General features: G+C 41.4%; 1 protein-coding gene across 7 annotated transcripts in view; it reads right to left on the minus strand.

Annotated features, from left to right (window-relative positions):
- Window positions 1-1,763: 1,763 nt before the first annotated feature.
- gnb1l (guanine nucleotide binding protein (G protein), beta polypeptide 1-like) overlaps window positions 1,764-17,620 on the minus strand; it is a 33,327-nt gene continuing 17,470 nt past the window's right edge. For 5 of the 7 annotated variants that reach the window (XM_088935584.1, XM_088935580.1, XM_088935582.1 and 2 more), the window contains 6 exons: window positions 17,182-17,297; window positions 15,962-16,087; window positions 15,021-15,183; window positions 12,246-12,338; window positions 8,336-8,551; window positions 1,764-4,032 (listed from right to left, as the gene is read on the minus strand). In XM_088935584.1, coding sequence (XP_088791710.1) covers window positions 3,766-4,032; window positions 8,336-8,551; window positions 12,246-12,338; window positions 15,021-15,183; window positions 15,962-16,087; window positions 17,182-17,291 — 975 coding nt within the window. In that variant the 5' untranslated portion in view covers window positions 17,292-17,297 and the 3' untranslated portion in view covers window positions 1,764-3,765. Of the gene's footprint in view, window positions 4,033-8,335; window positions 8,552-12,245; window positions 12,339-15,020; window positions 15,184-15,961; window positions 16,088-17,181; window positions 17,442-17,620 lie in introns of those variants that run through there. The other 2 variants (XM_088935578.1, XM_088935585.1) reach the window with 2 other exon arrangements.

Raw genomic sequence — 17,620 nt, forward strand, 5'->3', positions numbered from 1 at the left:
GTAATACAATTACTTTGGAAGGAAATATAATTTTTTTTTAAAGGTACTGTGTTTTAACAAGTTTTTATAGAGCTTTCGCGCACATCTACCATGCTTAATGTCCTGACTTCCCATGCTCTCACTGCCTGTATCATGCTGTACTGCACTGTGCCTGTTTCAAACCGGCACCATGATCCATCAAAACTGGATGGCAAACACTGCAAAATAATCCATCCCATTCAGCAAGCAGTTCTGTGGATAGCTAGCTCGTACACACACACAGCTCGTGACGGACTCTAGCACAGCTTCCACAGATCTGCAAACGCCAGTTTGAAATGGACAGGTCTTGGCACAGAGGCAGGGAGAATGAAAGGGGTTAACAGGTACAGTACTTCTGCAAGGGAGAGAGGAAGAGAGACGAGATAACTGACGTGAAAGTACCTGCATAGGCGGTCTCGGAAAAGGAATGTGGCTTTTCCTGCCAAAACGCTGGCAGAGTATTAAGGCTGATGCAAAACAGCAGTATTGCATCCAGAAATAATAATAATAAAATCAAAATAAAATGAAGAGGCACTCAAGTGGGGTGAGCAGAAGCAGACAGCTCATTGAGGACAGAAATCACCCAGCTAGGTAGGACTGAACATTGAGACTGAAAATGTTTTAAGAAAATGGTACCTTCAGCCCAGCCTGAGCGTTCCATGAATGCTGCAACACCTTACAGTTTTATTTGACCACTTACTGTTCTCCCCACACTGTAAAGTTAACACAGCTCCTTCTGCTGTTTCTCCTTCTGCTGCCTAATCCACTGATTCTAATTGTGCAATTAAAGGTGCATTCCGACCACTCAAATGTCATCGCCTTGAACACAGCTCCTTTGTGAGACAAACACATTCTCCATTTTAACACCTCATCCCCCGATGACAGATTCCGTCTCTCATTTTTTTAAAAACAGACACAATCCACCTGAGTATAAAGAGAAAGCCGAGTAGCGGGAAACAACGTCCCTGCGGTTTTGGACCTGAAAACGGGCGAGAGCCCACCCTTTGAGCACATCTGTAGATAAACATGGATTACACCTCTGAGGTGCGAGGCAATGAGACGTATTTCTTGAGTTTAAGGCACTGTATTCTGTAGCTACATATCTGTGCCACCGATAATTACCACACAAGATCAAAAACGCTGGCAGGTCCTGTTGGTGGATAAAGTAGAGTATTTTGTACCCTGTAATCTGAAAGGCTTTTTAAAACAAAAACCGACAAATGCCTTCCAATTATATGCTAAAATGCATTAAAAACACAAATGAGTACCGGAACCAACAGCTGTTTGTTGTGTCTCTGTATATATAATTTATAAGGCACCATGCCAAGCACCCATGATCCGAGATCTGTGGAGCTAGTTAGCTCTTTATCATAGCAAATGCTTATTGTATTGAGTGACCGTACACCTGTACACCTGCAGGACAGTCAGTCCTTTTAGGTTGCTGCTTCAAAAACACGAACCGATCAATGCGAGAAATGCAAACAGACCATAAATCAAGACTCTGTAGCATTCAGGCAGTAAGAGAAGGGAAGACAGATCGTACATGCCCAGAGTGGAACTTAACTGCGACAGTGGAGTTATGCCATTTACAGGTTTGAAAATGTCATAGGATCTTCAATGACTAAGTAGCCAGGACCCAGACTGAATGTTTCATTTGCTGGGACTAAGTTAGCATTAACTGCAAAAACCCAAAATGACCTATATTTTTATAGTGGAGGAAAAACATAAAACTATGCAATCGAGCCTTTAGTCTAGAAGCAATTTATTATGAAGCAAAACAGCGCAATGTCATGGGAAGATCACACACATGCAGAGATGGTGAAGATAATGCTTCATTTAACACTGTGATGAGTGCATGGCATGAAACGTCCACTCTGTGCTCAGCTTGCTGGAAGATCAGTCCAGTGTGTGGCAGGGAGATGACTCTGAACGAAGCTCACTTTTAGCTGGTTTTGGAGGGGCTGTATGATAAACCCTTGTTGACCGAGAACTAGACATTACACACTTGGGAGTGGGCCAAAAAAATCATCCATTCCAAAATTCAGAAATGTAAAGGAATAAAAAGGATCTGGAAAGAATATTTCTTTCTGAAAGAACAGCAGTACACTGCGTCATAACTTTAGGCACTGTGCAAAGCTTTAAACATCAGGTTGGCTGAAGAAACAATAATCTATTTATGGTCAGCATGGGAAGGGCTGCTGCTGCAAGTGGTGTTAGTGGACCAGTAGGTGGTGCTAATTCCTCTGGAACAGAAGTTTACTAATGGCCCAGTATGGGAACACTGCACTATAGGAGGTACTTCAGATGAGACAGAAAGACCTGAGTACATGTCTATTAAAGATACCAAAATATTGCTTGTAAGTATAGGGCTGTTTCCCAGCCAAATTGTACTTTTCCTTACCACAAAATGGTCTTCCTAAATTTCTGTCTTGACTCAATCTGAGAAATAAATTCTCACTTCTCCACCTTCTCTGCTGGTGTGGTGGAATTCCTCCTATATGTAAAGTGGTTTGGCATTCTTTGGGACAAAATGCCCTGCATACATGCAGTTAAGTCATCTTTTATGCTACAGGCAAAAAGCACTTTGCTTGATTCTCCTACCTGAACTTCAGAATTCATGGTCCAGTTTTTGAAAAAGGCATGGAGCTCTGCTGGATGTGGACCCCTGTTCTCCTCTGCTGTTTTTTTCTTCCGATGGAAACAGAGCCGACGGTTTCTAATCGATCTTGTAAAGAAACCTCTTGTCCTCGCTGTCGGTGCCTAGATGAGCAGTGCTTGTTTGATGAGTGTGGTTTGGGTCAGGGGAGAGGCCAATGTTGAATAGAAAAAAAAACAAATCAGACAGTCATCCATTGCGACTTATAGTTTAAATTCAACTCAACTGAAGCACATCTCCATCAAGAGAAAGCAAACAAAATAAATAATTCTTCTTATTTAGCAGTATAATGGATTAAAACTTCTTGAACTGTGCGTCAGCCCTTTCAATGAATTGTTACCAGAAATTAAACATGACCTTTACTCTTATTTATGTATAATAAGCTTTTGTTTAGATGTCCTATTTTATTTGCATACAGAGCTTGTACAGAGACATCAACCTTCCAACGTCGTGTTCAATCATGGACCAATGCAATAACAGACGGGATTTCAGCAGATTTCTCTGTTCACTAGGCTGAAAATACTGCATTAAGTCACCATGCCCACTGCCTCTAATTTTAACCTGGGAGACTGTGGCTCACATCCAGGTGAGCCACTTCACTCGGATTGCTCCAGTAAAATAATACAGCCACAGCTGTATAAATGTAAGTTGCTCTGAATAAAAGCGTTAGCTACACAAATGTATAAAGTGCAGGTTAAATGTTCATGAACTGTAAGAAGGTAGAGAATACACTGCCTACAAAACCTGTCTTTTATATACAACTGCTTAGTCAACTGTCTTATGCAGAAGGCAAAATGTACTTCAATACAGGGGCCACAGAAGGCCCACCACATAAAGTGAAATCAATAACAGGATGAGAGTGCTGTGGAGCATTTATCGACAGGTTCAGAAACCTTTCAATATTCTGAGCACATTGAGAAACAAAGATACAGATGTTGCAAAAGTGGTCCATGAGCATTTTGCCAACATGCTACACAACGGTGTTTCAGAATCCCACATCCCAGTCCAGCAATGCCACACTGGCTCCTGTCCAGTCCGCCTGTCCCGGGGTGCTCTGCTGCGCCGGTCATTTGCGCAGTTCTCGGTCAGTGTTAATTCGAGGTATATATAGACCAGACACTGATGCGCCGGTCTTTTGACCCAGCGGCCATCAGCCTCTGGCTGGGCTCCCGGTGGTCTGAGAAGGAGACACAGTGCACGCTGTCCATGTGATACTGAAGAACAGCAAGCGGCTTGAGCTTTTTCCACCCGAACACCCGGATGCGGTGATCCCACCCTGCTGAAGCCAAGATCTTCCGGTCCTCCCGGATAGAGAGCTGGGATATCCCAGGATTGACCACCTCTACCGAGTCTTGCAGCTGAAGAACCACAAGCACAAAAACCATCAGTGTAGAGCAACAGACTACATGCAGGAGTGACAGCGTGACGAGGCACAGTTCAGCATTCTGTGATAAGGAAAGCATTCTGGATTTTTTTAACATTTGCAAAGGCGGGAAAAAAATATACAAGTTTTCCTTAAATTTATGCCGATAAGTTAAAACACTGAAATCAATGCAGCCACATACACAGACACAAACTATTTAACACATTGCATTCCTAAAAGTTTTTTAGATGTAAACACTTGTAGCTATTTGCTTCGTTATATCATCAGTAGAATGAGAAAACATTTAACTTTAAAGGATAAGGGTTAGTTTTATTGTTACACCTACAATTTAGCTGTCCCAGTGACAAGAGGCCAGCTCCAGTGTCCAGCTCTGCAGGCCAGAATACACTTACATTTATCCAAAGCAAAAGACCTTTGCAAAGTTGCAAAGGCTTTGTGATAATCTGGTCCGACTGAGCTGATCAGTTAGGCCGTTTAAAGCAAAGATGAACAGAAGCTTGGCAGCACTGTCATATGATGGAGCTGTTAGGAAAATAAATATCACTTTGGAAAATTAATTGGCTTTAGAGTACAACAGGACTAAAATACTACTCAGGGTTAATGTTTATGTTGAGAATTCCGGTTTGGTATAATTCTCTTCCACAGGACTGCACCAGGGCTACATTTCAAACAGTTAACAGTTCAAAAAGGAGCAATTCAGAGGAGCCATATTACAGTGGAAGCCAGCATAAATACCTGATGTACACCATTAAACACTCAATCACCAGGTAGAAACCATTAAAACACTGGACTCTGTCAATAAATGTGAATAAACTACAACACGTTTTAAAGGGTGCGTGTTCAAAAGATACCAGTTACCTGTGTTACTGAAGAAAACTAAACTTTTGTTTCCTTAAGCAACCCTGATGAATTACTTCTTGCGCTGAAAGATCCGGTCAGCACAAGATGAGACGAATAAATACACAGAGGCAAAAAAACTTGTCTGCTACAAAATTACCGTTCCTTAAGCTTTTGCGGATTCAAGATTTCCCTGGAAGGGTTCCTCATCTGTAAATGTGGATGCAAAGACATGCTTTATTGTGAAAAATCCGCAGTAAGGTCACATGTGTGACCTACCTGCCTCTATCAATATCTCAAAAAAGGAACCAAAGGATACAAAATAGAGGCTCCAGCACCTCTGTGTTTTTTTTTGGTCCTTTCCTTTTTCCTTTGCTGAAACAAAGCATGTGGATGGCCACTGTTTCAAGACCGAACCATAAAATTAACTTCATAGGATCTGTCTTCAAAAGAAAAATAGCCCTTTAGCAGAGAAAGCTGTAAAGTATTTCTCCCCCATTTATTATCATTCCTGTAAAGAAAATCTGATACCTTCAGCGTTTTAAATTAATATCGGGGTGGGGGTGGGGGGTGCTTTTGCGATCATACACCGCGGATTCTCAGTAAAAGAGAAGGGACACACAAAAACACATCAGCCCACAAACACACTTCAGGTCGACCAACCTGAAAACACAGCTTTTGTGCTCTAAATGTGAAATGCTGCAGCTGGAGTGCATTCAATATCTAAGCAGGAATGTAGACAATTTAATGAAATAAGTCCTATTGTTCCAGCCAGATGACTGAAAGCAGCAGACTGCTTTGCAGCTCTGGAGCTGTGGGCAGGGCAATGTTGAGCGTAGGTGTGAGCTCCGAGGGACTGGTGTACAGCTCACCTGCCCAACACTTCCACTAACCTGGTGCGCACAAAACCACAGGACCTGGGCAAATAAGGCCAAATTATAAACTGACCACTTCAACTGTGCAATTACCTCAAGTACCCGGAATGCACCACAGAATAAAGCCATCTGGTTTCCATTATGGCCTGAATAACAATAGTTTGAATGTCTTCATTTATTTTTGGGCTTGTTTTTTTGTTTCCCTAGTTTGTGCCGGGGAACACATTTATTTATTTTATTAGCAGGTCAGTCCCGAGAATTAAGTGAAAAATGTTAGTGGCTGTTTATAAAGGAACTGTCAGTGCTTAACCTCGCTCTCTGTGAGCAACAGCTCTGCTGCTGGCGAGGGGTAAGCGATGAGATGTCTGAGAATGCCTTCAATCCTAAAACAAACAGGGCTGTTCAATTAACACTGTCCCCTCCTTCTACGTTTGTTAAAACAGTACAAAAAAGTCCAATCCAATCCTTGTGAATGCAGCTAAATTAGTGTTATACTAATATTCAAATATGCAATCATTTTTAAATATGATTATTTTAATTATTGCACACATTGTTTTCTATTGCAATCTCCCAGACACTATGATGATCAATGCTTTTTGTGGATGAATATTAATTTTTCTTCCAAAAAATGCAACATCTTTATCCTTGACAATAATGCAAAAACAGCCTCCATTGCTCCCTGAATTTCCCTTGGGTTGTGCCTAATAAAGTCCAATAAAAGTACACATGGTACTTTTCTTGTCAAAGTCAAAAACATTCACAGAAAACACTCAATCTAATGAGAGCAGAGAGAGCTCCAGGTTTTGAATCTACACCTCATGCTATCTCAACCCTCACCAATCACCAAACCCTACACAAACCATCAGTAACTACAGTGACTCAACCAGAAGGAGATCTGCAGCTTTTTTCTGGATTTGCGACACTTTCGCACAATTCCCAATTTCACTGCTTCTATGGGAAGAAAGAAAGAGACAATCCGCTTGAAATGCTCATACAAAATCACACCTATCAGGGGATCATTCTTTCTCTCCCACACCACGACATTTTAATTTGGCCATGTTGATTTTCACCAGGTCTGGCTGAAGTCATGTGTCAGACTTAGAGAGCCTGCTATGCAGGTGGAGGGGGGGGTGTAACTTTTGGATAGTTTGCATTCTGCAAGTCGAAATACTTCTGATTTCTCAGGGTCTCTAGTAATGTTGTGTTACACCTGTGAAAGCTGTCATCATCTTTCAAACATTGCTCAGAGGCATCCATGCCTGATTTACACCGCTAATCTTTTTTTTTCCTTTTAGAAAGGGCTAGAGAGCAGAGAATCTGTCAGATCACAGTGCAGATCTCTACGGCTCTCGACCAAGGGGACCCAAACTTAATCAACACACACATTGGGGTGGCTGTTCTACAGCCCAGCTTGCAGACAAGGGACAATGAACATGTGCCATGAATTCCACACCATGCCCAGACTGTGGTATTCCTCATCTGCCCTTGAAACAGCACGTCAGTAGCCATATTTTAGAGTACATTACATTTATGCCAGTCCGCAAGCTGAAAATCTAACTTTGTTTTGGCAGATTCATTTCCGACCTACCTCAAATTCAAGGGGAAACTTCCCTGATGTTCTCAATATGCCGTGGTAAATGAAAGATCTTTAAAGCGGACCTGAAGGCACTTAGGTAGTCGTAGACGGTAGTTTTTTTCATTCTTTATTACTCCTTCCCACTGTGCACTACTGTTCTCTTCGCTGCAGATGTGGTTTTTGCTTTGTTAACAGTCTCTAAGGTTTTGCTGTTTTTATTACCTCTCCTGAGTCATTCATCAACGGAGGCAACAACTGTACTTGCCGAGCTATGGCTGTGCACAAAAATACTTTTGTAAGAAAAATTGAGCTGGCTGTCTGGCCTTCACACTGCAGTGCACCCTAGTTTAATTTAAAGGCCCCTGTTGGTTGCTCTTTTCAAATATTTTTTTAGGAGTTGTAGATTTGTTTTATAAGCACTCAATAAACTAAGACTAAACTGGGTGTTTCAGAAAATTGGCACTCCGGCTTTATGGGATCACATTTGAAAACTAAATCAGATATCTTTTAAAGCTGTTCATGGAAAAAAATGAAAAACTCTAATGCAGATTGCACTATGCTCTGAAAAAAATGGAAAAATGTTCTTAGTGGAAATAACACTAAAGCAATGTTAACAGCAGAGTTCAGCTTCCAATATTTAGTACAGATTCTAAGCAAGGAATTTCCGATACAATGTGTTTTATGATACTAATTATAGTTTGGGATACTAGACAAATCTAACATCGGCCAGCACATTTACCCAGTCCAACCCTATGTGAAGCTCCGAGGACCAGTGAGGGTACGAGTTGTTAAAACCTCTGAACTTCCCCAGAGTGACACGACGGACACAACCGACAGCTCAGTCTGAGCTGCCTGCATTGTAACCAGCGTGTGATTAATTAGCTTGGACTCTGCAGAAACTCCTCTTCGTGACTAAATATTTTTCCAGCATATCAGAGCGGCAGAGCACAGCTGGCGAAGTGGCATTCCAAGGGGTCACCCGGCCTGACCTGGAGTCTTTGCTGTCCATCAAGCGACCAGGATTTGATGACGGTCTCTGAAGAGCCTGAGACACCTCTTAACTTCCCCTGGTCAAAGTCAAGGCACATGACTGGCTGGGAGTAGGCAGCCAGGTGGCTCAGCTGCTTCCTCTGCGAGAGATCCCACAGGGCGATCGTCCCATCCTCATAGCCGACCAGTAGCTGGGGACCGCAGCCGGAGTCAGGCTTGAGAGAGAGAGAGCCAACACAGACGTGAGAGATGATGTTTTAATACAGGGCACATGCTAGGTGCATAGAGAATAAGTTATTTGCTTATCAGAGTCACGGCATGCCAGGGCCTTGTGCTGTGCTTTCAGAGCTATAAATCAGTGACTCCTACTTGCAGCAAATTACAGCGTCTGTCACTTTTCTCCTCATCTGTAACAATCAAACAGAGGCATGCGTTTCCACTGGCTCTAATGTAAATGAGAAACTCATAAAACGACACGTTTGCTCTCGAGATTTTTTTTCAATAAACCTTCACTCTTTTATTGTACGTTTTCACCAGACTGGGAAAAAAAGAAAACCATTAAATCGTTCTCTGTATATCTGACAGTATTCTATCACGTGTAGCTTTGATCTGTAGCCTTTGTTACAGCTGTCTTTTTAAAAGGTGTGCAAATCAGTTTGTCAGTGAGTTGTACTCTGCATCTTTGTGTTTGTTCCCTTTTAGTTGCAATCTGCAGGGTTTATTTTGCGGTACGTTTTGCAACCAGTTTAAAAAAATGCAATTCAGTGCATCCCTTTAACTGAATGTAACTTAATTGAAATTCCTAACATTCATTATTTTTTCACAAATCGAGGAAGCCGTGAAATTTCTAGGGATGGCCTGCCTATAAATCATATTATGGGATAAATATAAACTAACCAGGTTGCTGGCAGATGAAGAGTGCGTATTTTATTGCAGTGCTATAGGGGATGGCTGGTTGTTAAAATTTACAGTCGAAGAGGTGTATGTTGCTGTAAGCATCCACACGGCCTGACCCTCCGGGAAGCCATTTATCTCGGATGAAATGTGACAGGGGTGGTGTTCAGATCTGCTGAAACTGTTGTTTTAAAGTGTTACACCTAATATGAATGCAAAACAGTTTTAGGCTGAACAGTTTTTTGAGAGTCCGGTCCTGCAGCAAATCCGGATTGTACTTTTACTTTTATGATATCGTCACTAACCTGCCCGCAACATGCAGGGCTACAAGGTCTGATCTATTTTCTTCTAGTTCTTCTTCAAAATTTTACTTCTTAAGAAATTCCATAATTTTTCCACACTGTCCTCTCTCAATTGCTGTAACATCCAAATCACACAAAACTACAACGGAAAAACTCTTTCCATATGTGTAAGGGCTCCGAAACAAACTGTTGCTTCATTTACGCTAGTTTTGTAAAATCTACATCCTCTTTCCCCTTAATGGTCTGAAGTCCCCCCCCCCAGCATTAGAATAAATTATAGACAGACAGAATCCAGTACTCCTTATACATCACTTACCATTTTTAGAGAATAAAAAACAAATAAAACAACTGCAAATCAGTTCTCTGCCTCCCAGCTAGCTATTAAACATTACCGTCTGTTTCTCTGTGGCCTGCTAGCTGTAGCTAAGTGTAGGAGCCTTTTGATTGATGATGTCATAGGACAAAGGTTACGGAACCCCAGGCAGACACCTAATTCATTATATCCTCCGTTGGTCCTCTACAAGGAGGTGCTTGACTGGATTACATCTCACACTTGAGGAAAAGACTCATCTTGCACACCACTGGCAAGATCGAAGCACTGGAATCGGGCCAGAGCTCGAGACGAGGTCGCGCTACTGCAAGACAATAATCTTGAGTCTCTTCCACCAGTCTCACAAACACACTGGAACTCTGCCTGATGACTCTGCAGACTAAGCTCCCTATTCATTTGGCTCTCTAGGCAACAGGTGAGGTTCAGATTGCAGGGAACGACCCTGTGATGCTTACTATTTAAAATACCAATAATGGATGTCTTTGTACACCATCAGTTTGCATGTCCTTTCGATGATCCTGCGGCATGACTGTCCTTTAAATTATATCAAGGTCTTCTGCATTAAACCTGACCTGAAGGGCTACTATTTCACAGCTGGTTAAAAAGAGTGGAATCTGGTCTCAGTAACACACTGGTAAGCTTTACTGCACTCAAGACGTTGAGTGCTAATGTCTACATAGGACAAATGGAGGGTAAAGGCTGTTTTTTTTTAAATGAAATTTGCACTGGTTTCAAGGGGATCCACTAAGAATGTGTGGGAGTTATTTATTTCATTTAAAAGTTTAATAAAAGGTGGATCGCACATAAGGAACAAATCAGAAGCATGAACATTGGCGTGATGATGTCATTGCGTGGTGATGAGCTGAGAGTGATTGATATCTGTATAGAAACGTTTCCTCCCAGCCAGCAGCCTGTGCTCATGTTAAAAGCCTCACACATCATACATCATGCACTCTCACAGCCTTAGTCTCTAGAAAACATATGGATGCAGTTTCCCAAATGCTCTGGCCCACCGTCTGGTCATATTAGCAGATAAAGAGGAAGCAGAAATGAATTGAAACTCATTTCCCATCAAGAGACTGCTTTAGATTTAAATTGATAAAAAACATGGCATTTCCAAAAAAAGCTGGGGTGGTTTTGGGGGGGGTAAGCTTAAAGAAAATTGTTATTTAATATGGCATTTAATTTCCTTCAAAGACTAGTGGCTACTTCTTTAATGCAGCTAATAAATCTGCAAGATACTGCCAGAATAATGACAGAGAAGTCTTGTTCAAAGACTGAAGACAATAGGAGAATAAAACACAGTCTCTCTTTTATTCTAGGCTTAGAAGAAAGGACCACAGTGTCAGAAGGTAATAGGTACTTATTGCCTGAGGTATAGACAGACAATCATATAAATGCTATAATAAGACAACCTGGACTTCAGTTTAGGCCCATTGCATGCTGTTTCAGATTAACCCTTAAATATATAACCACTGCACTTTGCAGAAATAAGCACCATGACAGGAAAAAAAATGAAAGAATATGCTGATCTGAATCTGTTTTTCTGGAACAAAAGAAATTAAACTCTTTGGATAGGAAGGCTGAAACTTAGAATTGCACAGTGGGATAATTCATATTATTTTACTGGACTTCCTTTTAAAACACACAATGCTGTGTTTTTAAACCTTCTTAAAACTTTCACTTCTGAAAGGGGTTCTGTAGGACAAAAGGCTGCTTTTTCTTGTCTCACATTTTGGAAGAGCCCTAAGAAGGACTGATTCTATGAGGCCAAATTATTAAAGTTTTATGACAAGACTGTAAAATCTTATCATAAGATACCATCACCACCCTGAGATTCTATTATTTTACCATTTACCTTTGGCAAAAATGTTCTGAAAATTGGCAAATCAATAACGGTTTTGGATTTTTAAAGTGTCAGTGTTGTTATACTTCTGAAATATACTTCTCTGCAATAAAACCAAGAATGACCAAATTCAGAAATGCAGATACTGTACACATTATTGCTGCCAGATTGTGTTTTGGTGATAAATCTACAGTTTCTGCCAGTCAAGCCCTGATTTATATCAGGAATAAAATAATATATTCACACAATAATAATAATAATTACCCCCCTTTTGGTGGAAATGTTTTGGAAGTGTTTACAAAACAGTACCCACCTCTCGGATTTAGACACCAGCTGTTAACTGATATATAACCGTGAAACTCACTCCATAATTACAGCGCTGTGATTAACAATAGAAAAATGCCACATAAAAAGGTAGAAAAGAAAGTTTACACATAAATCACACAATTTGTGAATCATCCGTGGATTCATATTTGCTGACTGATAGGGCTATTATACCTGAAACAGTGTTTTCCTTGGGCAGAGCTGTGCCTTACCTGCCACAGCTTCAGACACATCGGCATGCCCAGTTTGGCTTCTGGCTTTAAGCTGCAGACTGGCATCTTACTGGGGAGCTCAATGATCCGCACCTGCAGTGAAAGATCCGTGTTAATCTACACACACTGCCTGAGCCTCCCTAGCTCAACAGCTACCTGCAATGCCTCAGACTCACTGCACATCTGTACTAAGCTTTTTATGCATTTGCTGTGGGTTTTTTTCTCACTACTACAGATTTATTGTTCTCCACAACTTTATTGTTATCATTTATTATGTTTGGAATACCGTGTTGTATTGTATTGTCTTGCCTGCTGCACTGTGTAAGTCCTGAGAGATCAGCGCACATAAGAATTCCAATTTACATGTACATATGGCAATCCACTCCTCTACTCTCTACTGCTGTGACATTTGAGATCCAACAGCATGAAATGAAAAGCCCTGGTTAAAGCAAATATATAACGCAGGACCCCGAACAATACTTGAAACCTTATGCATCCGTTTTCAAACCGTTTCTTCTACGTCAGGGTCGTGGGGGAGCTGGAATCTGTCCCAGCAAGAAACGAGTGCAAGGCTGGATAAACCCTGGACAGGTTGATGGAATTTTAAATTGTAAACCTATTGATCCCTCAAATCCACAGCAATATGTACACAGTACAATATCTGATCTTTTCAAACAGTTGCGATTACATGACTGCAACTTCCCTCTATGCTTTGTACGGTCCAATAACTGAACGGCTTGTGTGTGGATATTTTTGCCACCGATTGCTAGCAGTTCCACAACAAGCTGACTGACATGGAGGCAGACCGTACTATTTAGCAACCTCCTGGGCATGTGCAATCGCTCCAGTTTCTGAACTAAGATTAATTTTTCGAATGTTCTATTTCCTTTTCGTCCTCTGCTGTCCTCCATCCGATTTCCTTTTGTTAAAGAAACTGTACATGTTGGGAGAAAAAAAAAGATACTCGGCCATTACGCTACAACATTTGTAAATGCAGCACCAGCTGCTGAAGGGTGATTCCAAAGTAGAACAAAAAAAAAAAATCAGGCGGTTCTGTAGCTGTAAACGAGACTTTGCTGCACAGGTTCTTCAGTGGCTCAGATGTGATTGCAGTTTAAGTCTTCAGTTTAATTTCTGTGTATGTAGTCCAGCCCTGGTCTTTGTAGATATTTCACATTGTGTGTGAAGACGCAGTACAGTAAACTGCAATCAAGAAAAACCACATGTAAATACTATAAAAAGTTATACCCCATCATTAAAAGAATGTTATGAACGCAGTAATTGCTAGATCTCAGCTGTTAAACCTCTCCAGCGTCACTGAAGCATCTGGGACGTATCTGGAATGTTAAAACCCATCTTGAGCCCCCTGCAGGGAGTCACTGTACACCACGACCAGCTGGACTCCGGACTCTGCTACCTGCTGCTAGTTTATTTTGTGCAATTACACACATTTACTGCTTAATAGAATAAAGAGCCAACTTAATAATTATCTCAACTTGATCATCAACTTGGTAATCATCTCATTCTCACTGAAAAATAAAATAATCCCGCTCGTAATCAAGTTATGACTTGATTATATTGCAGTGTGGCAAGATTCCTTCAGTCTTTCAACAGCAATAAAGACAAATAAAACACCATTAATTATTTTTTATAACAGTAATAACTACTCTTAATCTTGCATTAGTAAAGCCACAGGTATTCATCTATTGTCTGTAATTAATAGAGCTTAATGACTCCTGTTCTCCAACATAAAGTTGACTTTTTACGACTGTGACGTTTGTTCACATCTCAATACATGTAACCTAGTAAACACATCAGGAGCAATAGGGAATTATTCATGGTGTTTACATCCCACACTTTCTGTACCTCAACTCCAAGGTTCATACGTCTAAAAACAACCTTCTAGGGCTGTAATTATAAAGATACATCTAATTTAAAACAGAATTCTACATCTTACTTAAAGAAGAATTAATACTTTATCAGTGCTACACATCTGTAGTCCATGTTTACTTCAGGTTTCCCAACAAAGAGGGCATTAACAGACACTCTGCCTTAGGTGAAATCTGTTCTTGTGTGGCATACAACTACCCATAAATAAAACACCTACTCAATTAATTAATGTTTTAAAACGTAAGAAATTCTGGCAACAATCTGCACTCAGTAAACACTCAACCTTCCCTTGACAGATGAGGAGGAAATTAATGGTGTCACTACTGCCTTAGGCCTTAATGATTCCCAGAAGAGAGCTGTCACCTTTTTATGTAAATATCTCAAGTTCATTACCTTCTACTCCTGACCTTGTGTGTCCAGCAAAGGACCAGCAGCAAGGGGCTGAAAGATACTTCTTACTGTGAGACATACAGACCATTACTATTATTTTATTATTATTGCTGCAGCTATGGATACGTCTATTACTGCTGTTGTAATACAGCTTAAATAGCAGAGAGGCAACCCAGTATTACTGAACAGCTGGACACTGGTAACCCACTGCAGTGATCAGGAGCCTGGTTAGCAATGTGAACTGGCCGTGACAGCTCTCTCATGTGGAGTCCCGATGAACTAACAGAGGTGAAGCCCGAAAACCTACACACTGAACGACACTGGGTGTCATTTAACAGCACGAACCAGACAGACCCGAACCTCTGTCGGCATTCACTTCAAGAAATACTGTCTTGTTCAAATAAAAAGCGGTCATCCTGAAACTCTGGGATGCAGGGAAATCCCGGGATAAAGCGTGGGGACGGAAGTCCAGGCAGGACCCTGTGCTGCCCTCACCTCGGCCAGCTCTTCTCCGGGGAGCGCCAGCAGCCAGTGTCCGGTCTCCCGGTCCAGCAGGGACCCCTGGCAGAAGCCCACGTTCCCTGTCACCAGGGAGTCTGCCACCAGGCGCCTCCCCTCGCTCAGGTCCCAGGTGCACAGGCGCATGTCACGGCCCTGGCTTTAAGAAACCCCTGTGAGTCCGGGCCTGCTGCGCCTCTCACAGCTGGGCTCCCTGCCCAGTTATAAAGACAAGACACTTTCCCTGCTGGCTAGCCGGCGGCTGAGATCAACGTGAATGTGTCCGAACAACAAACTGCATCACACTTCTAAAGCCAGCAATGAAATATAATGAAAATGAACTTTATTTCATGACATTTGAAAGTTATGTTCATTTACGGCCTGTCATAATAATCATAATAATAATAACATTATTATTATTATTATTATTAAGGTTGAATAATAAACACAACACTAAAAGTTTGATAATATATTACCAATGAATAGACCACTTAGAAATAGTTATTTAATGTCTATTCAAGTAGCCTGTCTGTTGCGAAACATAAATACTTGCAAATACTCTTCAAGGAAGAAATGATTGACTTGGTTTGTTGTCTTGTCTTTGTGATGCAGTATTCACATTTCTTACAGGTTTCCCTTTGTGAATACTCTCTTTTGCAAGTCAAAACTACTATAACATGCATTTTTCTTACTAGTCTACAATTAATCTAAAATACATTTATCTCTTATTGAGGGTTAATAAAGTATTAATGCACATTTATTACTGGACCTTATTATGCAATAATACTAAAATGTCTAACAACAGCACAATACCATCTGCCTAAATAATCATTCTCATGAGCAGATAGTAATGCTGAAAATTGTTCATTGAGCCCAGATCAGACAGACATCACACATGGCACAGACCGGGTCTGAGAGACCTGCAGCTGTGCTCCTACCTTATCAGGGTATCTGCGGACCTCAGCGTGCTCAACCACAGGACAGAAGCCCCACCGTGGCCATCCAGAGTCCTCTCTGTACGGTGCGTAGTCAGATTCCAGATGTGAATTGTCCCTTTGGCTGAGCTGCAAAGTGGTGGCTGTTATTTACTTTCACAGAATGCACATCTTTAAGCATGCACAGTTTAAAACCTAGGAATGCGTGACATTATAAAACTATATCAGTACACTGAAAATTGCAAGGTGGCAACAATTAACGTATTTCACAGTTATGGGTTAGGTACATCCTGGATGTCTGTATTGATTTTTAATGCCTATCACCTGATCTGGCACCAGTGTATTGGGAATTGCTCCAGAGTTGCTGGAGAGGATCTCTTGATGTGTTTGTACAATTCAGTGTTATCTCAACAAATAAGCAGCCTCCTTGCTAACACTAGATAACTAGACCACATTTGAAACTGGGACAGACCAATCAAGTTCACGAGACCAACATTTTACTTAAAAATACAAAGGAGAGGAAAGTCAAGTGACAAAAGAGCCCTCGTTTTGGAGCCGAGAGTGCCCAGCGCTATCCATAATGTTCTCCACTGGGATTGTTCACCAACAGACCAAAACGCAGCAGGAATCAAGCATGGAAGGGCCCCAGCGTACGTTTAGGGAATGGAGCTCTATTTTTTGTATTTGTGGAAATATTTTAAGTTTCCTTTTCAATCTGCCAGGCAGTTTGTCATTCTTGCTTATATTTCGATGCATTCTTGCATAGGAACCCAAACCCGTTTCCTTTCAGTTTCAGTTTAGATTGGGAGCTTTCCTGAAGAGGCTTTTTTTAATGAGAATAGGTTTACCTACTGAAATAAAGATGTGTGTCTTCTTCCAAGTATATCAGGGTCGGCCAATGTCAGTAATTTGATGGTGAAGGGTTACATAGTACGTTTTGGGCTTTCGAACTCACTTGTACTTTTGGGTCCAGAAATTTGATTTTGAGTTTGTAGTACACTCTCGTCTATCAAGCTGTTTCCCAGTCTTTTCTAAACCAACAAACTGTTCACAAAAAAACAAAGAACCCATGTTACCTTTCCCAATATCCCTATGTGTGGTGACTCAGACTAGGGTGAGGACTGAGAAATACTCTATGACTGATTAACACCCGGGTTTTTAGAGCAGTACGTACAGTAATTAGAACAGTCGTGCCTCCCCCCTCTGACTCGGTGCACACTTACCCAGAGAAGAGCAGAGGGCTCACAGCGTCTCGACAGCTGAAGTGCAGGGTGTTGACTGGGGCGCCGGAGCCCCTCAGGACGAACAGAGGGTCCGGGGGCGGCGGGGCCATCTCCCCCTGTGGGGAGAAACAGCAGATGAGCCGCTTGTCAGAAAAGACCGGTCCTGCCTTTCCCGGGAAATTAAAAAGTACTCTTGATCGCCCATGGCAATGTAATACAAACAACATTTTTCTAACTACGTCTTTTTTTGGAACAAAAACAAAACCTGTTGAATCAGTTTTAACGTCACTAGAAATACGCAGTGGAGGTACCTTATCAGTCCGATCTCCTGCTTAGTGTGCTGACGGGAGTGTTGTTCTGAGACTTTTGTAAAACCAGCAATTCTGAAAAAATGCCCTGTATCCTAGTGTCCTTAATTTCTTATAAAACAAATGTATTC

The sequence above is a fragment of the Atractosteus spatula genome, chromosome 17, assembly GCF_055471065.1.
Source record: "Atractosteus spatula isolate fAtrSpa1 chromosome 17, fAtrSpa1.hap1, whole genome shotgun sequence".
In the NCBI taxonomy this organism is placed as follows: Eukaryota; Metazoa; Chordata; class Actinopteri; order Semionotiformes; family Lepisosteidae; genus Atractosteus; species Atractosteus spatula.